The sequence below is a fragment of the Siphateles boraxobius genome, unplaced genomic scaffold (assembly GCF_051911475.1).
Source record: "Siphateles boraxobius isolate OS27281-9 unplaced genomic scaffold, OSU_SipBor_1 31, whole genome shotgun sequence".
Classification (NCBI taxonomy): domain Eukaryota; kingdom Metazoa; phylum Chordata; class Actinopteri; order Cypriniformes; family Leuciscidae; genus Siphateles; species Siphateles boraxobius.
Window position 1 is genome coordinate 4,731,774 of NW_027508931.1, and position 26,056 is coordinate 4,757,829.

The window sequence follows — 26,056 nt, forward strand, 5'->3', positions numbered from 1 at the left end:
TTCCAGATAAACATATTTATGCACAAAAGAAGTCTGGAAATTTACATGATTCTCAAAATGTGAAAAGAGTGACCACAGGTCAGGAAGCACAGATTTTGAGAACCTTCAAATATTTAGATGAATTACACAATACACAAAAAAGACAAAGTGTAAAAAGCCATGTAATCCTCAGATTAAGCAGATTTTAAACAAATCAAGTAGCAAAGGCCAGGTAAACATTTACAAAGGTATTACAATATCAAAATGTGTCCATCAATCTTTTCTTGAAGAGCTGATAATGTCTTAAAATATTTTTTACTTCCTGCTTGACATTTGGCAATGTATAACGTTTCCATTTTATACTTTAACAGTCACATTCTCTCAAAAGTGTGTAAACTCCTTTATTTGGCAGCTTAAGTCTTTGGTATTTCTCATTCATCCACCCATTGCCCCCCCCCCCTGCATTTTCGGTTACAAAGTCACTGAACATCCCAGATCTCACAGAGGAGGGGGGTGAACTTGTGGTCACTCATGCGCCATGACTCTAGCATTTCAGTGTGGTGGTGATTGAGGGTGCGAAGCTCCGTTAGACGACCGAGAAGCCTTGCGAAGTGCTGGGGCTCCTGAGGATGCTGTAGCTTACAGACCTTCCTCAGCACCTCCAACATGGGATCCTGCAGACGCTCCACTGCCTGCTGGTTTTTTACATATGGCCTGTCTGTGGTTAGATAGAACAGTTACAGTCAAATGGAACACATTTTGTTGTGGCCTTCTAAAGCTTAAAACAATGACAAAAATGTGGTAGCGATCTTATTAATCATCAACCATTTAACTTATTATTGGAACAGAACAAATTGCATAATTGCTTAATTACATAAGAACCAAAAGTGGGTTTTAGATAGTTTACAGGTACAGTAAGCAATTTCTTTACATTGTTGATATTTGCAACACACCCCTCCCTTCATTGCTCCGCCCCCAAAATGCAAAAACATGCAATGCAAGAGTGCTGAAGAGAAGCAAAATAATGCTTTGCGAAAAATAGAGCGAAGATGACGAACGAAAGACCAAAAAATGAACAAATGGTACACAAGTATATACAAACAAAAGTTTTGTTGTTATTCGGCAGCAGCACACCAGCTCCAGACAAACAATGACACTAAAAACTGTCCTGTAACTAGCTAACATTACAAAAACAGCATCTTGGTTCAAAATCAACATATCAGAATGATATCTGAAGGATAATGTGACTGAAGACTGGAGTAATGACCCTGAAAATTCAGCTTTGCCATCACAGGAATAAATTACATTTTTAAAATGTATTAAAATAGAAAACTGTTATTTGAAATTGTATTAATATTTCATAATATTACTGTTTTAACTGTTTTGTTTATCAAATAAACACAACCTTGGTGAGAATAAGAGACTTTTTTATTTAAAAAAAAGTTTTAAAAAATCGTACTGTACCCAAACTTTTGCATGATTGTGTTCTTTTATTTTGCTCAAATAATAAATAAACAAAACTAAAATAATTAATCTGCATTCTGCAACTTCTTATTTAGAACGTTAAGTGACAGATATCTGCTCACCTGGTGAGAGGATAGTGATAGCAGTAAGTAAAGCATGTTCCTCTTGCATCATCTGCAGCTCCCCAATGCTTTTATAGAAGTTAAACATGGGTGTCATAAACTCTTCAGATATTCCTGAGGAAATAAAGCAATTAATGAAGATATACACAATTATTGTCTAAATCCCTCTATTGAAAGTCCAGAAATGACAACATGGAAACAGCAGTCATTTATTACCTCAGCCACCTGTAACCACTCCTAATTTTTTTCACTAAAAGTAATTCACGAAGCATTTTAGCACTAAAAGTAGCACCTAAGTCTGGGACAGCTTAAAAGAAGTCGAGAGGACTCCTAACTCACTAAGACCTATTCACAAAGGATTGTAGCGCATATCACCGCCTCGCAGTCGTCCGGGGTCTGCGACACAAGCGGGAATGCTGCATTGATCTGCAAACAAATCTTCTCCTATGTCTCACGCTTAGTTTTACTTGATATCCCAGTGTCGAATTTCCCTTTTATTTTTATTTTTTTATTTTTTTCAGCACCAACTGGGCCAGCAGCAGTAACTGATCCTGCGTCCAGTTGGGCTTTCTTTTTCGTTTTGGCGAGTTCATAATCCACCGTCATTCAAGTACATTACTTCAATAGGAGCAACATTTACTTGCTTTAAGTAGTCTATTTAGGCTATGGAAGCTTGTTTCCGCCACAGAATGAAAAATAAAAAAGCTAATTGCGACTTTTTATCTCACAACTGCGACTTTATTTCTCACAATTCTGACTTCATATCTCGCAATTGTGAGATAAAAAGTCGCAATTATTTTAATTTATTTTTATTCAGTGGCGGAAACAAGCTTCTATACTAATAGGATGTCAATTAACCAAGCAAGTGTTAATGCAAGTGTCGTTTTTCATTATTAGGCAAGTGGCGCCGTGGCGGTTTCATTAGGATATTAGGCTACCTTAATTTAATTTAATTGAATTCACCACTTTTCTCTCTCTTTCTGCCTTTTTAGAATTACACTTCACTGGGGCCTGCACAAACATGTCATTATATATGCATTTCGATGACATTACTATTATTATTTTGTGTAGGACACAGACATATTTAGATGTCGTAATTCCATGATTTGTTGCGTCTGTGTTATGTTCCGCATGATGGCCCTGTCATCTAACAACCAATCACCGTGATCATCGCGAGGAAACTCGTGCATGAGAATTGACGTCATCCATAGCAACGAAGACTCACTCTTAGTTTAGGAGTTGTCATTTTTCCTTACTAAGAGTAGGTCTGAAAGGCGTTGTGAATAACTTTTAAGAGAAAACTCCTAGCTAAAATATTTTAATGGGATTTAGGAGTACTCCTAGTGGTAAAATAAAATTCTTTGTGAATAGGCCCTACGGCCCCTGGACTCAAGATCACATTAAGTACACTATACTTAGACGTGGCACTAATCATACATTTTACATTTGTTTGAGCTTCAATAAATAAATCTGAGTCACACTTTTAGTGTTCAATTGTAAAACTGTCTTTGTTGAATGTTCAAAATGTATTGTATGAAATGTTTTAGAAATGGCCTGTTTCATTCTGGGGCCTCAGGGTGGCAGTGTTGCCTATATTTAAAAGCAACAGTGAGTGTCCTATGGATTTATTGAATCTCAGAATTTCAGAATCCCGAATACACCCATCCAGTATTAATATAAACATTCATGGCTACATTTCATCGTATACACTATTTAATTACATTTTCTTGTTTTCCCTTTAAAAATATGTAATATTCTTAAAACATGATAAATTAAGCAAAATTGTGTAAGATAATAAGACTTAGTTGCTTTCAGATATTACATCTTGAATTTTCAGCATAAATTTCACTCAAGTTTGGTTTGAATTATACTTTAAATGAGATATTCTATTTGCCTGTGAGATAAGGCAAAGAAAATCAATTACAATAATTTTTTTAAAGGGTTAGTTCACCCAAAAAAGAAAATTCTCTCATTACCCTCATGTCGTTCCAAACTCGTAAGACTTGTGTTCATCTTCGTAACACAAATGAAGATATTTTGAATGAAATCTGAGCAATTACTGTCCCTCCGTTGACGTTCTATGTGTTCCGAAGATGAACGAAAGTCTAACGGGAGGGTGAGTAATTAATAACAGAATTTTCATTTTTGGGTGAACCCTTTAAAAGAAATATCTTGTGATAGTAAGTTAAAAGATTGTATCTCTAATGTTAAGCTGTTTGGTTAGATTTATTCTTTAAATGGGATTTAAAAAAAACAATTTTTCAGTGAGGTATAAGAAAAATAAAGTTCATTTAAAATCCATTCTTAAAATACATTTTCATATCTTTTGTAAAAAAAAATCTGATATCGTTAAAGGGAAATGTATATATTTTGACAAAAATGAGAAAGACATGCATCTCAAGAAAATGATTTTGCAGCCTTTTTTTTTAGAAGAGACTTTCTGAAACTCCCTCAGCGTGCAGTGGCAGATCATCAGGGGTCGTGACCTTGTTGCTTTGTGTTGTCTGTTAGGTCCGAGCCGATCTGAATCTGGCCTCGGATCCCCACAGCTGTGCGTTTCCACATTCAGTGGGATTCTCGCTGAACAGCAGTTCATTTGAAGCCTGTATTTGAAGGGCTTTCCTGTTTTTTGTGTGAGGTCTTTGTCTTTATCATTATCATTGATATAATTATCATACTTTGCTGGCTATGCAAGCCGAGATCTCTTTTCTGATGTAAAGCATTCAGTGTGAAGAGCCGTAAGGGTTTGGTTTACAGACCGACCAATCAGGGAAACCCGACACACTGATGCAGCTGGGACATTAAAAACATGACTTAACAATTCAGCTTACCAAGATGTTAATATTAAAGAAAAACAGTGCTGGAGTGTAACGAACTTTTAAAAAACTCAGTATAAACAAACAGTCGCCATCCGCCTCCAGAGATGAAATGATCACTGCACACAGACTCCTTTCTCAGTTTCATTCATTTCCCTTCAGATGAAAGGATAACCTTTGTCATAACTTTCCAAAAAAAGAGAGAGCAAAAAAAAAAAAAAAAGAACACTGACAATTTCGCGCGAGAGAAATGTCAGAGGCTCTGAGAGCCAGAGAGTGGGACAATAGGCCTCTCGATGTTTAGATAGAGAACAATAGTCTCTTTGGACACTGCATCTATTTCTCCCCCGCTGGCCTTTTGCGTGAATATTCCCCAGCCCATGCAGGAGGACTCAAAACAGTGTAAGCCACTCTGCATTCATCTGTCTGTTCAGAAATATCACTTACTGGACGGATCGTTACAGCTTTTCAAATACTGAGAGGCTGAAAGCAACCGTCTTTTAAATAAAGGTGATTCAGCGTGGAGTAAACGTGGGGCAACATTAAAGGGATAGTTAAGTCAAAAATGAACATTTTGTCATTTACTCACCTTAAAGTTGTTCCAAACATGTATGAATTTCTTTATTCTGCTGAACACCAAAAATATATATATATTGAAGAATATGGGTAACCAAACAGTTGATTGCTTCCATAGTAGGAAAAAAAAAATACTATAGTCAATCAAGCCTGAAATCTGCTTGGTTACAAACATTCTTCTAAATATATTCCTTTGTGTATACAGCAGAACAAAGACATGTAGGCTATACAGGTTTGAAACAATTTGAGGGTGAGTAAACGATGACAGAATTTGTATTTTTGGGTGAACTATCCCTTTAAGATGCTTTTAAGAGACAGAATTGATTGTGCATCCTACTGTAACACAACCAAATGTTTTACAAGATTTGATGTGATATATACGAAAGATATATTCACTAGCAACATGTATGAGGGCTTTCCTCTTTGTGCTGTTCCTGGCAGTCATCCAGTGCTTAGACTTCTGTGAAACTGAAACCAGTTGGACTTTAGTGTCCTTTTATAGCCTACGTGTAACATACACCACGCGATTATCAAGATGGCAAATTTCCTGACGTTATTTAGGGCGGACAGATACATTATTAATATAACTTGCCCAATGAACTTTATGGACTGTGTTCTGGGCTTTAATGGGCTCAAAAAGTAGTTTGAAACCCAATCCCAGAGTCATGATTCCTTTGAACACTCCATAGAAGCAGTTCATGAATCATGCTGTAAATTATGCTGCAACATAAAGGCGTAGCCACGGGAGTGCCAGGGTGTGCCGGAGCCACCCATAGTGGCAGCTGGCACACCTAAAAATAGATGCAGAATTATTTTTTAAAGTCTTAATAAAAACGTTTTTCTAAACTTTGACTATTGTAGTTTACTTACAATATTTGTACATTTAAAATGTATTTTAATTTTTAAATTATTAGCGTTAAAAAAAAATATCTGCCGACATCCGGACTGCCAATCAATAAGCAAACAGCCGCTGACTGTCTGACGGGAACAAGTGCTTTTGAGGCTCGCGCCTCATGAGGAGAAATGGAAACAATGACCGCAGTTCACACAAAGAAACTTAATGAACATACAGCCGTTCAAAAATTAATGTGGAGTTTTTATATTTATAACATATGATATGATACAGTTAAGCAACATCACACGACCACGAGTGCTACCATCACAATTGAAAATGTGACACTGATTTCATATGACAGTTCAATAAACAAGCAATTAAATATCAAGTCACTTAAATTTTAGACACAATGTTGACTGTTTTTGTTCTATTTGAGCAGCGAAAATAGTTCAAAACAAAGATCACAGCAGAACCACTGCGCATCTCACCGGAAAACATAACCGCATTACTGAAATATTCAACAAAAAAACAATTACTGAAAAATTCAGCGCCTTTAAGGAATCGGTTGAGTCAAAGATTCGAATGACCCATTAAATAACTACCTCATTCCTGACTGATTCAGCCGTTTGAACGAATCATTTAAATAAATGACTCAATAACTCACTTATTAATACCGATTAATACGGTGATATGACGCCCCCTACTGATGGTTTTGTTTCGTGTTTAAAAGTAGGCTAACATTCTATTTGTATATTAAAAATATAAAAAAAACTATAAAAATAGTTAAAACAATCTCATAACATTATTCAATGCAGTTGTAATATTTAAGTGTAAATTAATTAATTTGATAATAGCCATATCGTTTCGTATTATTTCAATTGCATTTAGTGGATAAATTTAAGAATTTAAAATGAAAGATGAAGCATATATTTAACCCGAATAGGGAAAAATGCTCTTTATAAAGGTTAAAATATCATAAATATGCAGATTTAAATATGTAAAAGCTGACTGAACACTGATGAGAATATTGCTTCAGAATAAATTGTATTTACAACACACACAAAAAATCCCATTTTTTTCTGGACAAGCAATTTTTTTTACGAGTGAATGACCGATTTACTTGTTCGAACGGCAAGCACATGAAAAGCCTTAATGTTGAGCCCTGGGTTATATTTTATATAGTAGCCTATTATGTTTATGTGCTGAGCCAGCTTATAGTTTTACAGATCAGCCCAGTCTATTCTGTAAAGTTAGTGATACGCCGGGTCAAGTTTTTTTTTGCACATTAATCTGACAGTAAATGTGGCACACCCAGTTTTTCTTATGCACACCCAGAGACGCTTTTCTGGCTACGCTGACAGCTGCAATCCAAATAATGAGCTTACCGCTCCTTCTGATCCTGTCCTCCAGCACCTCTGTGTGTCCGTTGGGCAGTTTCTTGGTGAAAACCTGGGCTGAACGCAGGAACATCGCCTCTACGGCGGAACCTTTCAATAAAGCAATCTGATCTTCGTGATCCAGAGACTGAAAACCTGCCCAGAAAACATGAACCTGAGTATGTTTGCTTAGAACTGGTGGAGTTTATTGCAACCTCTTCATAGCACATAAGTGTAATATAAAAAGTGTCACATGACCTTATCTTGAACTATGTGATCTTGTTTTTTTTTTTCAAACAAGTTGTATAGAAATTACTATACACTGTAAATATATTATATAATCAATAAGTTATGACATGTGTTTTTACACTGCTTTACCTTCTTTTCTTTTCTTTTACAAGTTATACAAGATTCAACAAATTTTTCTAAATGTCAGTTTAATGTAATATTGAAGTTGAAATTGCTTAAACATCCAAGTTGATTGTACTTAATTTAAGGGAGCAAAAATATATAGGCTATATAGTATATTTTTTTACAGTGTAGAAATAGCTGTTCTAGAATTAGAAATAACAGTACCTGGTATGTTTTTTGTGAACTCAACCAGCACCTGGACGTGACTGGTTGCCATTTCGGTCAGTAGAAGGAAGTTTTCTTCTGTGTTAAATTGCTCTTGTAGCTATGGACAGGTTGGAAGGGGGAAAAATATCAGCTTGCAAATAAGCCACTGTTTTATGACATTGGGGTGGCAATAACCTTGGTTACATAATGATTCAACAGAGATAAGAAAAGGCAAAGTTGTTTTCTGATTTTAACAGTAGCATTTGACTGCTTTGTACATTAATGAATCATAAAAAGATAAAAGAATGTGATCTAAAATGAGATAAGTAAAGGCGTAAGGTTGATGGGGTTTTTTTATTTCCAGAAGACATACCAGTCTTTTTGCCATATCCTGAGGGATCCGATGCTTGTTGTGAGCGTCAACTATATAACTTATTAAAGCCTGCTGGTCTTGGCTCAGTTCTATATTTTCCTGAAATGAGAAAATGTGGCAAAAAGTCAAAATTTACATTTTTTTTTCTGCATTTGAGTCAGGGGCAAGATACATGGACTAGAGAATAAAGCTTGGTGGTGTCAATTTTTTGGTGGTGTCAACTAGCCAACTTTTGATCCTGCACAGCCATTTTACAACCCTTCATAATCTTTCAGAAGTAACCGTATATGTGGGCAAAAGTGAGAAGAATGATATTTTGTAACCATGGTGAACAGAATCATTGAGATTGCCCTTTAACTTTTTTATAGCACTTCAATAAAAGTTGCCATAGAACACCCTAAACTTTAGTTTGCAATTATACCTGAAAAGTTTTATTGTCTTATCATAACAAGCATGGCATCAAGGAAACTATCTCAAAAACTTAAAGTTGAACGAATCAAAAAGTGACATTTTTGCATCATTTGCTTTTCTAGAAACTCACAACTGATTATTATAATAACCCAATCAGTAAGTGCTCTCTTACCTTGGAGGGTTTTGTGGTAGATGCAACCTGTTTAGCATCTCTACTATCACCAACATCATCCCCTATACTTTCGTCAGATGAGGCTTTTGTGTTTTTCCTCAGTCTTTTGGATTTGCACTGGATTTCGGTTAACAAGCCTGAGGGTGCAAATACAAAAGAGATGCATAAACTAGATTGACATACTGGATACAAGCAATCTGTTTCTTATCAAGGTTTATGTACAACATCTTTTGAACAACAGACTCTGTTGTATGCGATTAAAAAATTAATGATTCTTGGTAACAATTCAATATTTTTATCCATCCTATTCATGTGAAACTTAGAAAATACAGCTTTTTCTTTTTCTACACAGGTGGAGCTGGGGAATGTGGAGGGTTTCTAAAAAGCAAATGCTACCCATGTATTTGAAGGTTCAGCACATGAGCTCATTGGCTACTGATACGGCAGGAACCAATCAGCTGTGCCTTATAAATAATGATGCGATTATGAGCAGGTTGAGTTAGGACCTATCAGCCTGTGCCATCTAGAGTTTGATAACAGAACTTTGTATTAATTGAAAATGGCTGTTTTACAGATAAAAGTGTCTCATTTGATTTCACATTATTGCGTGACTTTCAGGCTAACTAGAAACAAGTTTTACAACGTTTGCAGTGCTCTTACTCACATTCTGCGAGCATGCCCATCTCTTTGCACTTCCTGAGTCGACACTCTTGGCATTTCCTGCGCATGTACATGTCCATCTCACAGTTTCCTCCACTCTTACACTTATATACAGCATTCTTTGTGATACTCCTTCTGAAGAAACCTAGAAGAAATACCACTGTATCAATAACAGATTTATGGACATCTTCCTTTTCAATAATTGTTTGATGTCTTTTTTTTTGTTGCTTATTTTATTATAATTTATGTTGTTACGAAGTTATTATTTTGCTGATTGGCCTTGTCTTTTATCAGGTGTGAGGATTTATTATGTAAATATACAATCCCTTGATATTTGTGGCAGTTTTTTCATTACTTTTACCTTTTTACATTTCTCGTGTTTTTGGAGGATAGAAAAAAAATACATTTTGTTATTTGCATTTAGCATTGTTTTTAGTATTGCACACCTATAGGGCAGACCTGAAATCCATTTTGGGGTCACAATTTACCCCCTAAAATCCACCGTTTTAGTAAATATGTATTTTTAGTTTTTTTTTACCCGTCATACTATCCGTTGTCTGACACACAGATGGCAAGAATAGACATACAAAAGCATTCAGGTGCAAAATTCATTGCTAAATAATTTCCTCTATAACCATTCTCTTATTCTGAAAACTATAGTAAAAATACTAGAAGCAAAAGTGGCTACAAGCCTAGACTATTAGGAGAGACAAGAAGGTCACTTTGTAAACACAGATCAAGGAATAGGTTCATTGCAGCCCAGTACATGTAACGTATATGGTGTAATGTTTAAGACATTACGTTCAGTACTGTAAAACCGATACTCCTGGATACTTGATTTCCAGTTCTAGGCAGCAGACAAACACGTGCAGTTGTTTTTGGAACAGGTAATTATTCCAGCATGAGCCCATGAGCACAATGACACACATTAACTTTGCATGGCGGCGTGTGGCTCTGGTTGCCCACATCATTATTCAGCAGAAAGCTGAGAGGGAACCCAATCCAAACTAAACGTGAAGGTGCAAACCCAGCCAGCCCTATGGGACTTGGGATACATAGCCCAGAAGCTGCCCTTTGGGCATTGTCCATGCACAGGTGGAATTACGCTTGCAGTCATTCAGCCAATGATTTTCCAAAGAGCTAAAATTGGCGCATGCATGGGGTTACATGTAATTTATTATGTCCTTCATAAGTTATGTAGCCATGGCTACACTGTAAGACTAGGCACACTGCAATATGAAGGTTTAAAGAGGTCACAGAACAAAGGGTGCAACTGCACGTTATATATCAAATAAAAAAAATGGCAAAGCTATGTTTGATCTTAAAGGTTATGTGCAATTTCTATGCCGCTTGCATGAAATAATATAGCGAAACTTACTTTGTTCAAAATTAACAAAACGTCATACATTTTTATTGCAAAACGTGTTTTTGTCTTAACCGGATTTACTATGGTGATTTACTAACCCTAACCTGTCAGTCTCTGTACTGTTGTCCTGTTGCTACCCCCTTGCCCTTCCAGCGAAACAGATGTTTTCAAAGCATAGTTTTGCTTACTTGAAGGCAACCTTAGCGTGATGTTGGCCTTTTTAAGATAACAGCGTGGTTGTTGTGAGAGCACGATTTCACGCCAATCTGTAAGCAAAGTCACGTTAGACCTAAGTTAGTTAGCTTAGTTAGCTTTATGATCTGCAGCTCCTAACCCATCCATTTGTGAACTGCACATGAGACTCCAATGACTTGTAGGTTTGGAACTGTTCTGAAATGTAGGCGCTCACACCTCAAACAAGGTAGCCGAAGATGTCTGTATTGCAAAACTGAAAGGGAGTACGTCTATAAACAGAGCGCAGTGGTCTGAGTAGCAGCAAAGAGTATATTATGTAAAATATGTAAAATTCATATTTTTTCAATATACGTTCTTTGGTAGCAGTAAAAGAGGCAATCAACATGGCGGCCACGCCAAGTAATGACGTTTTTTTTGGTTTTGTTTTTTAGACCAGTCAGGATGGTTTTCGCGGGAAATTGCGTAGGCCTACGTCATTCGAGTATGCGTTTGTCCTATCCGTAAACAGAAAAAAAGTGTTCCAGCTTTCTAGGTAAGTTATCACAACCAGCAAACCAATCCAAATAGGTTGGCATGGAGTAAATGAGTTCATAGTAAATCTTGAACCTCTGGGGAATTACCCGTTTAAAACAACAACAACAACCTCCGAACAGAGCCTGCTGAAAAAAAGAGAATGTGTCAGAGCTCGTAATAAAACGAGCAACAATTGGCTCGGCTATTCGGAGATGGCGAGAACTGAGGGATTTGAAATGTTGTAAAAGCGAGAGATTGTGTTTTTATTACTCAACAGGCGAGTATAGGAATTTTATTGAACAGATAAATTGCCATATGTAACAGATTGGGTCATTTCATTATGGGTTACTGTAGCAATGTGCTGGAATTTATTTTCAAGGAAGTAAGTTACCGTGTCTATTTCGAAACTGGTTTTGTTTCTAAAGATTATTAGTAAATGTTTTATGAGCTCTATAATCTATATCTCGTACAGTTATGAGATAGAACCATCTGCACAGTCACACAGCTGAAATATTTAACAAAACCAAAACACTGTTTTTCCGCAAAACAGTTTTGTTTTTTAACCGCTTGAGGGCCAAAAGTTACATAGTGTACCTTTAATAATAAATTAATGGGAAAAAAAAGATGCAATCCAGTAATTGGCTAATATTAGCTATACAGCAACACTAACACCATATTAACATTTCAACATATTTAAATGATTCATATTTATATAAAAACTATTAGCCTACTGAGAAAATCATAACTTGTATCTTTATCTACATGTTGTCATATGCACAACCTGTAACTATACTGATCTCAAAATAGTCTTAATAGTTATCCCTGGGTGTCAAACTCAGTCCATGGAGGGTCAGAGCCCTGCAGAGTTTAGCTTAAACTTCAATTAAACACACCTGATCCAGTTAATCAAGTCCTACAGGCTCATTTGAAAAACAGCGCTGTGAACAGAAAACCCCTAACCCTAACCCTTTAAGCATATTTTAGAGAATCAAAAACAAGTTTATGTTCCCGATAATAATAATAATCTAATGAATCGGTTCTTTTTAGTGAATCAAACACAAACAGCTTTTACAGGGGTGTCAAACTCAGTTCCTGGAGGGCCATAGTCCTTCATAGTTTAGTTCCAACCTCATCCAACACATATACCTGTAGTTTTGATTCACTTAAAAAAGAACCAGCATAAAAGATTCATTAGTTTGGCAAACGAGCTGTCTGCTTCATTCAGTAGCGTACGGTGTTCCGTGGACGTGGGAGAAATATTAACAGAACCGTGGAACCGAATCTGAATAAGAACTTAGAACGGTTCCCAGCCCTGTGAAAAGCTTGAGCGTGCCAAATAAAGCTTTGGAGTAAAAACGGCTGCAAAATAAAAGTAAAATGGGATTCACCTTTACATCCTTCACATGTGAGTGCGTTGTAGTGATACCCTGATGCTTTATCTCCACAGACAACACACAGTTCTTCGCCTTTGCTCCTTCCGGAGTGGGCTGCGTGTCTGGACCTTTTACACGCAGTCGGGACTACGGGGCAAGACTCGTCGAGCTCATTATCAAAGCTGCTTTCCAATGGTCCTTTCCTCATCTCAAACACATTGGATGTAGAGTACCACTCCTCCCCACTGTACTGTGAGTAGCAATGCTGATTGGAGTAGTATGATGGTGATGACATGGATGGCTCCACCGAGGTGTACTGCATGCTGGGATAGCTGGTGAAGGGCATGACCTCCTGGTCATGTAGCAAAGGACTGTTCTGCTCTGCCAGAATATCTGAGGAGAAGATGGCATGAGTGAGTAGTGCTTGTCAGTTTACATGTGTCATGGAGAAGCAAAGATCAGGTTAACGCTACTGATTTAGCCCAACACAAAGTGCTAATAGTTCTTATGCCAACAGGACGATTAGTTAAACTACAACACAATGAGGTACTGTTACCTTGCAGACACCCTCAGAGCCATTCAAATCTCCACTACTGATAAGTGAGTATTAAAAACATAACCAGCCTCTATCAAAATAGTAGAAGGAGATTTTGTGACATGTACATAATACAGAAGTCGAACACACCCAGAAATAAAACAAGAAAACATTAACCAAGATATTTTTGTTTTATACACAAGATCACTGTATGAGGGTTATGATTATAGATTCTGTATATTTTTTTGAAAACAATTTTAGTTTGTCGAAATTTGATAATTGTCACTTTTGTGGGTAATAGGTTTAAAAGCTTTCACTTGCAGACTTTTTCTGCTCTATTAATAAACAAGACAAGTAGGGATGCGATGCACGATATATCAGCATCCATATTAGTATCAGCCGATTATGTGTTTGTTTTTAATTTTATCATTATCGGCCTGATAAGAAAATCTGGCCGTTATATTAAAGCCGATAAATAATGGATTATTTCCTTCAGATGTGCACTGTTTGCCATGAAGGTTTTGAATTGCTTGAAATAAAGTTGGAATCACTTCAAAAAAGTAAAATACAGTTCAGTGCGATATGCATCCCAAATCTGTCATATCGGCTACATAAAATTGTAATGAGAACATTATAATTGTGTGCTTAAGACCAAAAATGATATAAAAATTTGGATTTAGATTTATCGGCCAAGATATCGTTTATGGGTATAGGCCACAATTTTCATATTGGTGCATCCTTTAAGACAAATAACACTTTATGCATGTACACAAACAGATACAGAAGCGCTGAGCCAATCCATAAGTTTCCACTCCAAGGGGTGCTAGAGTTCATTTCAAATATCTAGTCAGCATAAATTGAAAACTCACCCTATCCATTTTCCAAATTAAGTTTAGAGATCTTATTCCGATCGATTCTTCATTGCATACGTTTAATTTTTCGTTTTAATTTGAGCTTGTAATTGTTCATTTTTCCAGTGAAACGACAGACTTCTCTGATGTCGTATGATGTACTTCTCCAATCATTTAGTATAAGCCCTGCCCCTTTCTTACAATCAACTACAAGCTCGCATACAGATCTGCCTCCATCCAATCAACAACCGAACCGATGGATACAACCTTGTCCCCGGCCTACGTTTTATTTTTCATTTTCGATAATTAACACAGAAGAACAGATTTGTTGCTACTTCTGTTACATTACGACTTTTAAACCGCATTTGTTATTATTTAGGTTTGTTGTTGTAAAAATGTTGACTTTAATTAACTTGCTTAGCAAGATTTTCTTCACGTTGACCACAAAAGAAGACCCTTTATGCTAATAACCGCTACAGTGCCTCATGTGGCAACATTGAGAATTTTACAAGCACTTTCTGTTACGTATTGCGCTATGAATTGTGGTCTGAACAATTTCAGAACACAATGATGCTGGAAATAAAGTTAGAATAGTGCCTAAAAATGTTGCTTGCATTAAGTATGTTTCAAGCCTAGCTCTTTCACTCATCGCGTCATCTGCTCTTTTCCTTTTTAAATTCATTATTAACAATATGAAAAAAACATTTTTGCCCAAATGTAGTTTCAAAGCAAACTCCTTGCAACCTGCATGGAAATTCAATAACTTTCAAGTAAAAGCCATCTAAAAGGTTTGTACTATATTCATAATACAATATATTATGAGCACTGTGTCATGAGTGGATACCGACCTGAACCCCTCTCCTGAACCATGGCCATTTCAGTGCGACCCAGTAAGGGTGCTGATGATCATTAGCTGTATCGATTCCTAACCATCCAACTGTATTCCTTCAACTCATCAGCATGTGTCTTTGTGTCTCTTTTCTCAAAGTATTACTGTTCCTGAACACTTGAAATCCTCAGAAGTGCTAGTGTGAACAAAGGTTGCTATAGTTGCTCATTAACCTGACAGTCCCAGTTCCCAGTCTCATAACAGGTAGGATCGATCTAGTTTTATAAATGTCATAGGAAAAAAACATGCTGACGCGTGGTGGTTAAATTAAAGGTGACAGTTTCACTTTTTTGCTTCTGCTAATAACAGAAATTTGCTTCAGTTTGTTTCATAGTTTCTGACTCATAGTTTTATTACATCACCCATGGCAAAATGTATAGGATTAGCAAAACATAATAAAGCAATCAGTGTGAATTTTCAATATAGCCTACTCACCAAAAAAGTGTGAGCCCTCTGATAAAGGGAATGCATCGCTGGTTGGGATCTGTAAAGGTCCCACCACATTGACGTCATGGCCCACCCACTCATTCATTCAGAAGCCTGTGTGTTGAGTCTTGGCGTCCAAAGATCCCTCAGTTCAGAATGGAAATGATGGAGTTAATCCTTTATCTTCTAGACAAATGGAGGAAGTGATTTCTTTACTTGCTTATGGAGGAAGGTTTTATTGCAAATAAGGTATTGACGCAATCCAGAAAAAAATTAATTGTTACACTTTGATTTAGGTGCAAGATTCAGGACAAAAAACAGTGATTAACCTTTTATACTACAGCAATATCATTCAGATTTCATTCAGTTTCCCTTGTGAAACCATTGAGGAGGACAATGTCCCGTTAATCTTATGGTGTAACTGTTAGTCATTTCAGATATGCAGGACATAATTATTGTGGAGGGAGGGGGGGGGTAACTAAAGGTAACTAAATTACCTATTGTTGTCTTTTGGATTATTCACATTATGTTTTGATAGCACAGCACAATATTTCATCCTGTAATCTCAGATTCTTCTCTATAGGCCAGGTTAGACCAGGAAACTATACCATTTTTATAAAAACATAGTGTTTATAAAAACCTTTTATAATCCTGACAGGTAGAGAGGAATAATTTAGAGGAATCAGCCTTATGTGGCTGAAATGAAATCTATATTAGATTAATGTTGAGAAGTTTAACTACATTGGGACTTCAAAAGAGGTTTTAATTACTTTAACTTTCAGCACTATGAAATTAGGTTTTAATTACTTTACTTCAAAGTAGTGCTATTACTTTAAGAAACCATAAACCGAACAAAATGAACTTGTCCAGGAAGGAAAATGTTGTGTGTGCTTAAGTTCTTAAAATATCAACATTAGCATGCCTGCTTATGTACTTTTAAAAAACGTATAAAGCAATTCTAGCGCCATTCTTTTGAAAACTTTGGAGGTAAGACACCATCTTACACCCAGCAGCAATGATCTTTTTCCATCAATAGTGCCGTTTTATGATGCTCACACCTTTATTGTAAATAATACAAGATGAAACACTGGTTCTTTTAAGAAAAGTAACAGTGCTGTGATTTAGGATGTGTGGACAAGGCCACAGTGTCACAAGCTACTATTAGACCAGGCCTCAACCATTAGCGATATTGATTGATACATCAGTCACAACAACCAGTTTCCCATTTTTATATGCAATTAATCCAATCTATAATTTCCCATGAGCTTACATGCTCATACACACGGAGGGTCTCATAACACAGTGCAATTTCAAATCAGTAAATCTCTACACCCTCCCTCGCCAAAAAATATATATAAGCTATCAAAGCTGATTTATTTTAGTAACAAATATCAGAAATGTTATTTTCTTACCTATTGCTTCAACAGACGCTGTGTGCTCTGTGGTCCCGTTTTGATATTCAAAGCCATCAGTATTTGGGAAGAGGCATCAAGCTTTGTGTGTAACTAGACAGTTCTTGGAGCGGATGGGGTCATGGGGAAAAGGGACAGTGGTTATTAATTAAACTATGTCTCTGTTTCTCCTCATGAGTAGTAGCAGTCCCTCCCTCTCCCATGTGCTCCAAACTTTGGCTGACAGGCCTACAAACGCAACATTACCTCCTTAATAGTGAGAGATAACCCGTCCAGCACACCCTTCTTCCCAACACGTTCCCCAGTGATGCACCCCCTCATACCACTCATGTAAACACAATTATTACTGAATAACGCTAGTCTCTCCTGCAATTCAAAGCATTTGGATAGAAGCACATCAGCTCTATTTTGGCTCATGACTGAAAACTTTGATATCCGATACTTTTCTTCAAATTATAAGCTTGATCTTTGATGGTTTGGTTCAAAAATATGCATTGCAATTTGGTCACATTACATGTTACATGAAGAGAATAGTAGACTACTTCAGGGTCTGATGAATTGCTCAATGACCAATTATACTGCAACTTGGCTCATGATATTCTAAACGGGCATGATGACACATTTGGCAACACATGGCAGGCTGACACTAGTGTCAATTGCTGGAAATAAACTTTAGACGATCTGTTTCAATGTGCTTCTCAAAGACCGTTCCATAATATACACCGCAATGCACATTTACTAGATACGTTTGCATCATTTGTGTTCCTAACCTTGAGATTATTAGAATGTTTTCAATCTTCCAAGGAATTTTTTGAAATACGTCATATACTTCAATCAAAATTCATTTAAGAATTTAATATTATGCTTATCAAACTATAATTTTCGAAAACATTACATTGGATTCAATTTTAATCCAACATTTTTTGTATTATGTTGGGTCCTCCAAATAAATGAATAAAAATAAGTGATTTATGACAAAAAATACATAAATAAATAAAACAATTGGTACTTGCGTGCAACAAAATAAAATAAAAAGAATGAAGATGCTATGTTTTATTTAATCTGTTTGCAGAACCCCCAATATATTTCTCGAAATAAATAAAAATATTTTAAAATAAAAAATATTTTTTTGAGACAATCACCACATACACTGTAAAAAGATGTTGTAAATAAAACTATTAAAAGTATGTTTTACGGGAAAATACTACTTAAAAATGTCACGTTTAATTCAATGTGATATTTGCCGTTATTTTACTAGCAATTTAATACTAATACTAGCAGTTCAAATTGTTTCAAATTAAATTTAAAAAAAACTTCTGTGTACAAATGCATAGATGGTTTTAATGTGGTAAAACCCAAGGAATCTTGACTAAATTTAATAGAACACTTAATGCCAAAAATGCATAATACTTTCATGTTGTTATTTAAATTTTATCTGATAAAGTATGTTTAGAGGCTGTTTAATTCATAAAATATAATTATGGTTAAAAATGAATTAAATCTAAATTAATTCATTAAAAGTAAGTCCATAAAATGATAGAAACCCTTAAAAGCCTCTACTGTATAAGCACCTTACAGAACCCTATAAGGTTCTATATAAAACCAAGAGTGTATAATTTCTTCTCTATGCCATGACATTTAGGTGAGTTACACCCCACTTGTGAGGTGTAATTTGACCAAAAGGTGATGGAGTCCTGCATCTCGGTATAATTGCAAATGTATCTGAAAACAAGCTCTTAATCATTTACCGGCTGTTGCTCCATCCAAAGAGGGCCCTTCTGAGTCAACAGACAGCTCTCTGAAATAAACAAAACCTTTGCCATAGGCTGGCAGTCGTTCTGAGCATGGAGGGTGGGGGAGGTATAGATGGCCTTGTGTGAAGGACACGCTCATGGCTCCATTAAAAATCTTTTAACGCTATCATCAAACACTTCAGCTATTTTGTGAGTCACAAGGCACACAAAACAGGCTTTTTTTTAAACACGAAGTCCATTTTAAAAGATTCAAATGCACTTTTTTAAAATGAAATTTCACATCAAAAATGCTTCTTGCTGTTGTATTGAGGTGCCCAAGTGAATGTAGCGAGCGCTTAATCTCTCTCTATGTATGTAGTTTGATAAACCTAAGCCAAAGCAAACTAAAAGGTCTGAATTGCAAGAATGTGCTATCTCAAATACATTCTGAGTAATTACAGCTATGGTACAATAATGGAGAGTAGCTATCACCTAAAGCCCCTTTATGTTTGACATCTGGTAGTTAATCTCAAATAAAAAGTGCTTACTGTTTTAGAACCGCACATCAAATCATAAAAGGTAGATGTAGAGATAAGACCATCAAACAGTACTACAAACCAGTGAGAGGCTGGATATCAGCATGTTAAACATGAGCTGTCAAGGACTGTGGCACAAAAAAATGTCATTACACACCATAACAAGGTCCACAACCTTGAACTTTCCCAAGATTTACCCAAATAAGACCTGTTAACATGTAATAGTATAGTCAACCAAGCACATCAGATGATAGTGCACTGAATTACTGAAAACACACATTGCTGAAGTGTCACTATATTCTGATCTATTCTTTAAGCTGTGCTGGAACTAGAGATACAAGAAGTTGAATAACAAAGTAACCACATACGGTTTATGTTTGATTATGGTGGCACTGTTAATTGCACGTTTTATGGTGGCAGTTACAATAAAAGTTCTTAAACTGGATAAAATAAAATTTGCATTAAGGATGTCATTAAATATTGTTTTTATAAAACATGGCAACCCATCGGGGTTAATAAAAAAAAATTAAATAGACAAAAATGTAAATAAGAAAAATAAAAAATAAAAACGATTTAAAAATAGTTAAAAAACTAAATAAAAAATAAAACTAAGGTAAGACTTAAACTAAAACTGAAAATAAATAAATAAATAAAACCTAAATAAATCTTTTAAAATGTTCAATGTTAATAAATTCAATGTTAATAAAAACTATAAATAATATAGCCTACTAAAATAAACACATCAAGGGAGAACTACATTTGTTTATTTATTATTTAAATACTTTTTTAAAACGTTTTTATTATTTTTTTTATTGATTTAATCTTTTGGACCAATTATGAAATATATACTGTATAAACACTTTTTTGGTTTTTTTTTAAGCTCGGCAGTTTTCTGTGACGTTACGTTCAGACTGTCAGTACGAATCCTATTTTCTTGCATATCTGATTGAAATCAGATTAGATTTAGCCACAGATTTTGTTTTTTTGCCTCTACATTTAGATCCCCTACTTTTTTAAAATCCCTACATTAGCTACATTCAAATATCTATCTCTGATCAAATTTTGCGTTGTTTAGGTGACTTTCTCACGCCAAGTAAAACGTAAACGCATCATAAGACGCAGTAGTCCAGCTATTGTCATGTTGTTAATAAGACAACGTCTATATTGCAAACCATAGACATCTATATGATGTCTATGTTGCAAACACCTATGTTGCTGTTGTTGTCTTGGTGTAAACCTACCAACGCAACGTCATTGCCATAGAAACCAATGCAGATATTCCGGAAAACGGAAGAGCAACATGGAGACACAAATCGGATCTAAACAGTTGCGATACACAATGTGGAGAGTCAATGATTTTAGATCGGATACCCAAATAAGTGGATTTGGACTGACAGTGTGAACGTAGCCAAAGTGTCATTTTAATGTCCCAATAAAGAGATTATTAAAAAATTACATTTATTGCCAAGTAGTTCACAAAGCTTTGGGTGGTCTGACTAATTTGTTGTGTAGGCTACACAGTAAAATGCTGCTGTGAGTGTGAACATGTGTTTAAGAAGAGTGATAATGTGAAGGATGTTTACTCCCACATGACAGAAACCAGCAAAGTTCTGTTAGCTCCCAACAAAGACAAAGTGAGCTAATTTAAGAATCCCAGTTTAAACAAGCTGTTTGAAAAGCTTCTATTTTCTCTGAGAAAGAACATGGCGTGAGTTAGAAGTCTCGGTTACGTGTACTTCGATTTCTTTTGTTCCACACTCAACTCATTAACATTGTAAGATGCTGTTTAAACAGAAGAGCAACCGCTACTGTAATGTAATGTGCCACACAGAATGAATTATGCATGTAATCTGAGCTATATTAAAATCCTACCTGCCGGCATTATTTTCTATCACATATTTAAACGTTTTAAAGTAAAAGATCAATTGAAAGCATTTTTTATTCTCCTCCAAATAAACACTTAAAAAGACATCAGTTACAATGATGCAATGGTAAAGTGCACATTTCAAACAATCATCTTAACATCCATGTAAGCGATGAAATGTCTTTTCATAACCGGTATTGTGCAAAAAAAGAGGGGAAAAAATCAGGCACATTGTGGATTTTTTTTATGAAATCTATATTCAATTTAATAAGTTCTTCAGTACTAAAATGGTAAATTTCTAGATATTCAACCAAACATAAACTTCATCCATGCTCTCCCACCTAAACATATGTAAACGATAAACTGAACAATGAGATATTAATGGTGGTCATACTGCTTTTTTCAAAGGCATTCCACTAAATACACATCCCTTTTCAGACCATTATTAACTTTCAGGATAATACAAGAAACAATATTTTTTGAGAAGTGTTAATCAAAACCAGCAGAAAGGTTTGTGGAATCTGCACAACTGCATGCAAGAAAAGCCATGGAAAAATGTTTAACCTGTTTATGAACTAGAGGTCTGCTTTGTTTGCATAGCTGACAACAATGAAAACATAAAATAATCAAATAAAAAAGAACTGATGCATTTTTTGCTGTCAGCCTTATAATACGGTAGATATAAAAAGCCTTTGGAACAAAATGAAGATTTACTGTAAAATTAAGTTTAATTTATTCTGTCATGGTCTATTTTACTGTAAAGCTTTTCAATGCATTTGTTTGTTCTTTGTTCTGTTGCCAGACTAAATTACAGTATCCTCAAAAGTGGACACTTAAGCCAGACTTAATGTATGAATGTCATTGCATAGGTACAACAAATATCAAATCTAGTGGCACTTATTTGAGAAATGTTTAGAAATATAGCACAAGCACACTTTTTAAACAAACGATTCACAAAAAGTTATACAAGTAGAATTAGGACTATCTGCAAATAACAGTTCAGAACAGTGAAATCCGTTTTGAGAAAAGGTCTAGAATTATTTGATAGCAGATGCCACGTTTTGATATTTATTATTTGGTGCAAAGGCATTCAGACATTTTTAAGTGTCACTTTAATATCCACCTTTTGGGTCCACTATATATAGACTACATTTTAAATATCTGTTTTCTATTTTAGTATATTTTAAAATGTAATGTATTCAGTCAAAGCTGCCGTTACTCCAGTCTTCAGTATCACATGATCCTTCAGAAAATCATTCTAATTTCATTTTAATCATTCTAATCCTTCAGAAGTCACTTTAAACATGACCCTTCATTCCTTGTGGAAACCGTAATAGGTTTTTCATATTTTTTTCAAAAGACAGTTTAAAAGAACAGCATTTATATGAAAACCGAAATCTTCTGTAACATAAATGTCTTTACTGTCACTTTTGATCGATTTTAATGCATCCTTGCTGGATAATTATTAATATCTTTCAAAAAAAGACAAACTTTAGAATGATAGTGTAGACTCCAGTTGAAACTTTCTTCACGGCTACAAATATCCATCATGTCAAATTATCTATTCAGATCTGTCTCATGTGACTCTTCCTTCAGGTTGACAGCAGGGTGAAATAATTAAGGAAGCCATCCAAGATATTTCTTCACAACTCAAATCTACTGTTGTGTCGAACGTCAAGTGAAATGCTGTCGCCCCTGGTCGGGGTTATTTCTGCAGTTACATAAATAAATACTCCTACACCTCACCATTCAGTCTTCGGCGTTCGATAACCAAAATGTCATTGCTGGTTCTGATATTCCCCATTTTCATAATGATTTGATCCGTGATCTTCTTCATCAGCTTGCATGGTCACGCCTTTCTTCTTCTTCCAGCCTTGCCTGCGGCCTGCAGAGTTCTCTGTTGTTCCATAGGTCTTCTGCTTGGTCGCCAGGACACTGTCGCTGCTGGCTTCGGTCTCGTCAGCCAGTTCGTCTTGCCCGATGATGCCGCATTTCTCATCACTAGTGCTCTCAGGATCAGCCCAGTCCTGCTTCTCACCAGAGGCAAAGATGGCATAGAAGATCACGCCAGTGTAATGCACCATGGACGCGATCATAAACACGTGCTGCCACTCCAGGCGAGTCTGTTGAAGACAGAAATGTAATGAGGATATGCAACATATATTATATACACGTGCAGTATGCTTATTTGTTATTCAAGGAGTGCTTTGTTCCAAAGTAAAATAAAGCTGATGGTGTACTTGTTAGCTCTGTAGTTTATGAATCACAACTTTTGGGGATTGAACCTAAAACCTTCTGGTTACTTTCCTAGTTTTTATAATAACTTCACTACACTGTAGAAAAGTGAAAATGTGCGGTTGTTACCTTAAAGTATAATTTCTATCTGATCTGATCAATAAAATATATTTTTGCTGGCGTAACCTAATGTAGCCAGGTTGATTTATTATATTCCTTTTTTCTTTTCTTACATTAATGAATTGAATGAAACCAATATATTTTCGGTTACCTGTGAAAACATTTTTACAGTTGTAGTACACTATAGATCAGTGATTCTCAAACCTTTTGACTCAAATGCCCCTTGTTATCCAACACAATATTTAAAGGCTACCTGATATAGGCTATTTCTGGTATTTCTGCCATAAATCATTTTTATTAACAAATAAGTATGTATTTTAATTTAAACAACCACGATTCATTTTGAGAATTTTCAAGAACCGTGTTCTTATATAAAAATAAAAAAAATTACAAAAACAGTTATTGGGATTTTTTTAATATATATATATATATTATAATACTAGGTTACACTTTATTTTAAGGTGTCTTTGTTGCACTTATTTAAGTAATATTAAGTAACTACAAGTTCTTACTATAGGTTTAGGATTAGGTTTTGGTTTGGTTTAGGGTTAGTTGCATGTGATTATGCATAATTTAAAGTTATTAATATACTAACTGCATGTAACATGTAACGATGCCACTGTAAAATAAAGTGTTACCTAATACACAATTTACATATTTTAGTTTAGATTAGAGATTTACAATTATTAATTTAAATACGTTTTTACTTGAGGCCCCCTTGGAAGTTTAGTGAGGCCCCCGATACCCAGGAATATTCACACACTCAAAAATTCCCTTTATCTAATATAAGGAAAAAAACAAGATGCGTGGGCTTGTCTCTCTTAGGTTAAAAAAATTATACATATGAACAAGGATAATCTGATTTAGTACCTTATGTTTAGTTAGTGCTCCGACGATGAGGGGGCAAACCATGCCAGACAGGGTGCCTACTCCATTAGAGATGCCCATAAGAATACTGGCATAGCGAGGAGCTATGTCCAGATGGTTTACATTGAATCCTGTGTTGTAAAACAGAAATACATTTCACATATTTAGATGTTTTCTTTTGTAATTTCAGAAACTAATATTGCAGGTTGCATCATCATGCACTTTATACTTTGTTGTTCTTCTCCTATAACTGAGCAACAAAGAAACATTCAAGAAAAAATTTGTTACCATATTTTGAAGGAAAGGTTAGAATCAAACAATGCAAAACGGCAAAGGGTGATGTTGATTGACACTGGTGACTGACACCCGTCTCATGAGTCACCTGATATCGCAAATCCACTGAAGCCCACTGCCAGGATGAGGAATGAGATGGCCACTGCACGTGTGTGTGAGAACCCGACCACCAGCAGCAACGTGGCCTCCATGCCAAAACCTATGGATGGCAGAAGTCAGATCGGTGTGTCTTTATTACTGTTCCCACTCCTTGCGCTGCCCTGCGTGCTTCTCACGTTTTAAGCGCAAAAAATCCATTCTGTGTGAGTAGCCTCTTTTAAAAGAACCATTTTTTTCTTAGTGTGAAGAACATTTGGTAAAACTTTATTTTGATGGTCCCCTTTAGACATTCTGTTGACTATAAGTAACTTTGCACCTAAATGTCAACTTACTCTCATTAGAGTACTAGTAAACTGTCTGCTTAATATCTGCAAACACTTTATTTGTACGCTCCCCCAAAAGACATTCTACTGACTATGTAACTATGCAAGTATATGTCAACTTATTCTTCTAACCCTTAACCCCTTATTCTACTAACTCTAATCCTACCCATAAAAGTCTACTAATACTCAAGGTGGAACGGTATGAACAGTCTAGAGAATATCTAAAGGGGACCCTCAAAGTAAGTGTAATCAAACATTTTTCCACTGTAAAGAACTTTGTAATGGAAAAGTTGCATGGATGTTAAAGGTTCTTCATGGAACCATAAGTGTATGTGTAAGTGAATTCTCAACCAATGGTGTGAGTTTGGGGCGTGGCTACATGGCGATCTTAGCATACCTCCACAGTTCATGATTTTTCGCACGTTTGTAGTAGAGAGGATTTTTCGACTCCTCAGGTAGTCAGCCAGCTGACCTCCAATGGGCACAATGATCGTCATCACCATGTGCGGCACCGCTGACAAAAGGCCCACCTGAAACAGCCCAACATCAATTAGTTAGCCTATTTCTAGAGGGAATTGTACTGCAAAGGAATGTTAGTTTAAATAATTGATGGTTCTGTACGTAGAAATCACATAAAAGCTCACTTTGCTGATGGGGAACCCAAAGACCTCTTCAAAGTACGCTGGCTGACTAATAAGCAGGAGGTAGAAGGTCCAGCTGCGGCAGAAGTTTGCCACAATGATGGCGTAGACAGGCATAGATGTAAAAAATTTACGCCAGGGAGTTTTAAATTTCTACAAAGAGAATATATATAAATATATTGGAAAAACCTCCTTCTCTGTTTAACAATGTGCTTTTATACCAAATGCATGACAGAAGACATAGAACTACCTCAGTAGAACTCATTAAATTTGCTCCTTCCCCAATAGAGGCCTCTATATATGTTCTTTCTTCTTCACTGATGGTGGGATGTATCGCTGGACTATTATAAGCCAGCAGGAGCCAGAAGATATACCATAGAATTCCAAACACACCTGGATATGAGCAAAGAACCACATATCACTGGTTATTTTAACACGGCAC

At 35.8% G+C, this 26,056-nt stretch overlaps 2 protein-coding genes and 1 long non-coding RNA gene across 5 annotated transcripts in view; 1 reads left to right on the forward strand and 2 right to left on the reverse strand.

Annotated features, from left to right (window-relative positions):
* nr1h4 (nuclear receptor subfamily 1, group H, member 4) lies at positions 1–17,007 on the reverse strand. Of its 3 annotated transcripts, none has more exons than XM_077193498.1 (10): positions 16,903–17,007; positions 15,500–15,676; positions 12,805–13,182; positions 9,347–9,487; positions 8,683–8,819; positions 8,100–8,198; positions 7,745–7,844; positions 7,178–7,324; positions 1,566–1,679; positions 1–697 (listed from the first exon to the last, which is right to left on the reverse strand). In XM_077193498.1, exons 2-10 carry the CDS (start codon positions 15,594–15,596, stop codon positions 459–461), a joined length of 1,452 nt encoding a protein of 483 aa, XP_077049613.1. In that variant the 5' UTR covers positions 15,597–15,676; positions 16,903–17,007; the 3' UTR covers positions 1–458. The 3 variants fall into 3 exon arrangements, with proteins under 3 accessions (XP_077049613.1, XP_077049614.1, XP_077049615.1); XM_077193499.1 differs by having other exon boundaries at positions 15,500–15,673; positions 16,903–17,001; XM_077193500.1 differs by lacking the exons at positions 15,500–15,676; positions 16,903–17,007 and adding an exon at positions 15,024–15,169.
* On the forward strand, positions 11,175–23,424 carry LOC143696801 (uncharacterized). The gene is made up of 4 exons (XR_013186062.1): positions 11,175–11,435; positions 12,864–13,202; positions 13,307–13,389; positions 22,908–23,424. It is a non-coding gene; the product is annotated as an uncharacterized LOC143696801 (long non-coding RNA).
* slc17a8 (solute carrier family 17 member 8) overlaps positions 21,093–26,056 on the reverse strand; it is a 15,207-nt gene continuing 10,243 nt past the window's right edge. The window contains exons 7-12 of the mRNA XM_077193494.1: positions 25,865–26,007; positions 25,618–25,767; positions 25,371–25,503; positions 24,640–24,750; positions 24,261–24,388; positions 21,093–23,158 (exon numbers count right to left, since the gene is read on the reverse strand). Coding sequence (XP_077049609.1) covers positions 22,814–23,158; positions 24,261–24,388; positions 24,640–24,750; positions 25,371–25,503; positions 25,618–25,767; positions 25,865–26,007 — 1,010 coding nt within the window. The 3' untranslated portion in view covers positions 21,093–22,813. The remainder of the gene's footprint in view (positions 23,159–24,260; positions 24,389–24,639; positions 24,751–25,370; positions 25,504–25,617; positions 25,768–25,864; positions 26,008–26,056) is intronic.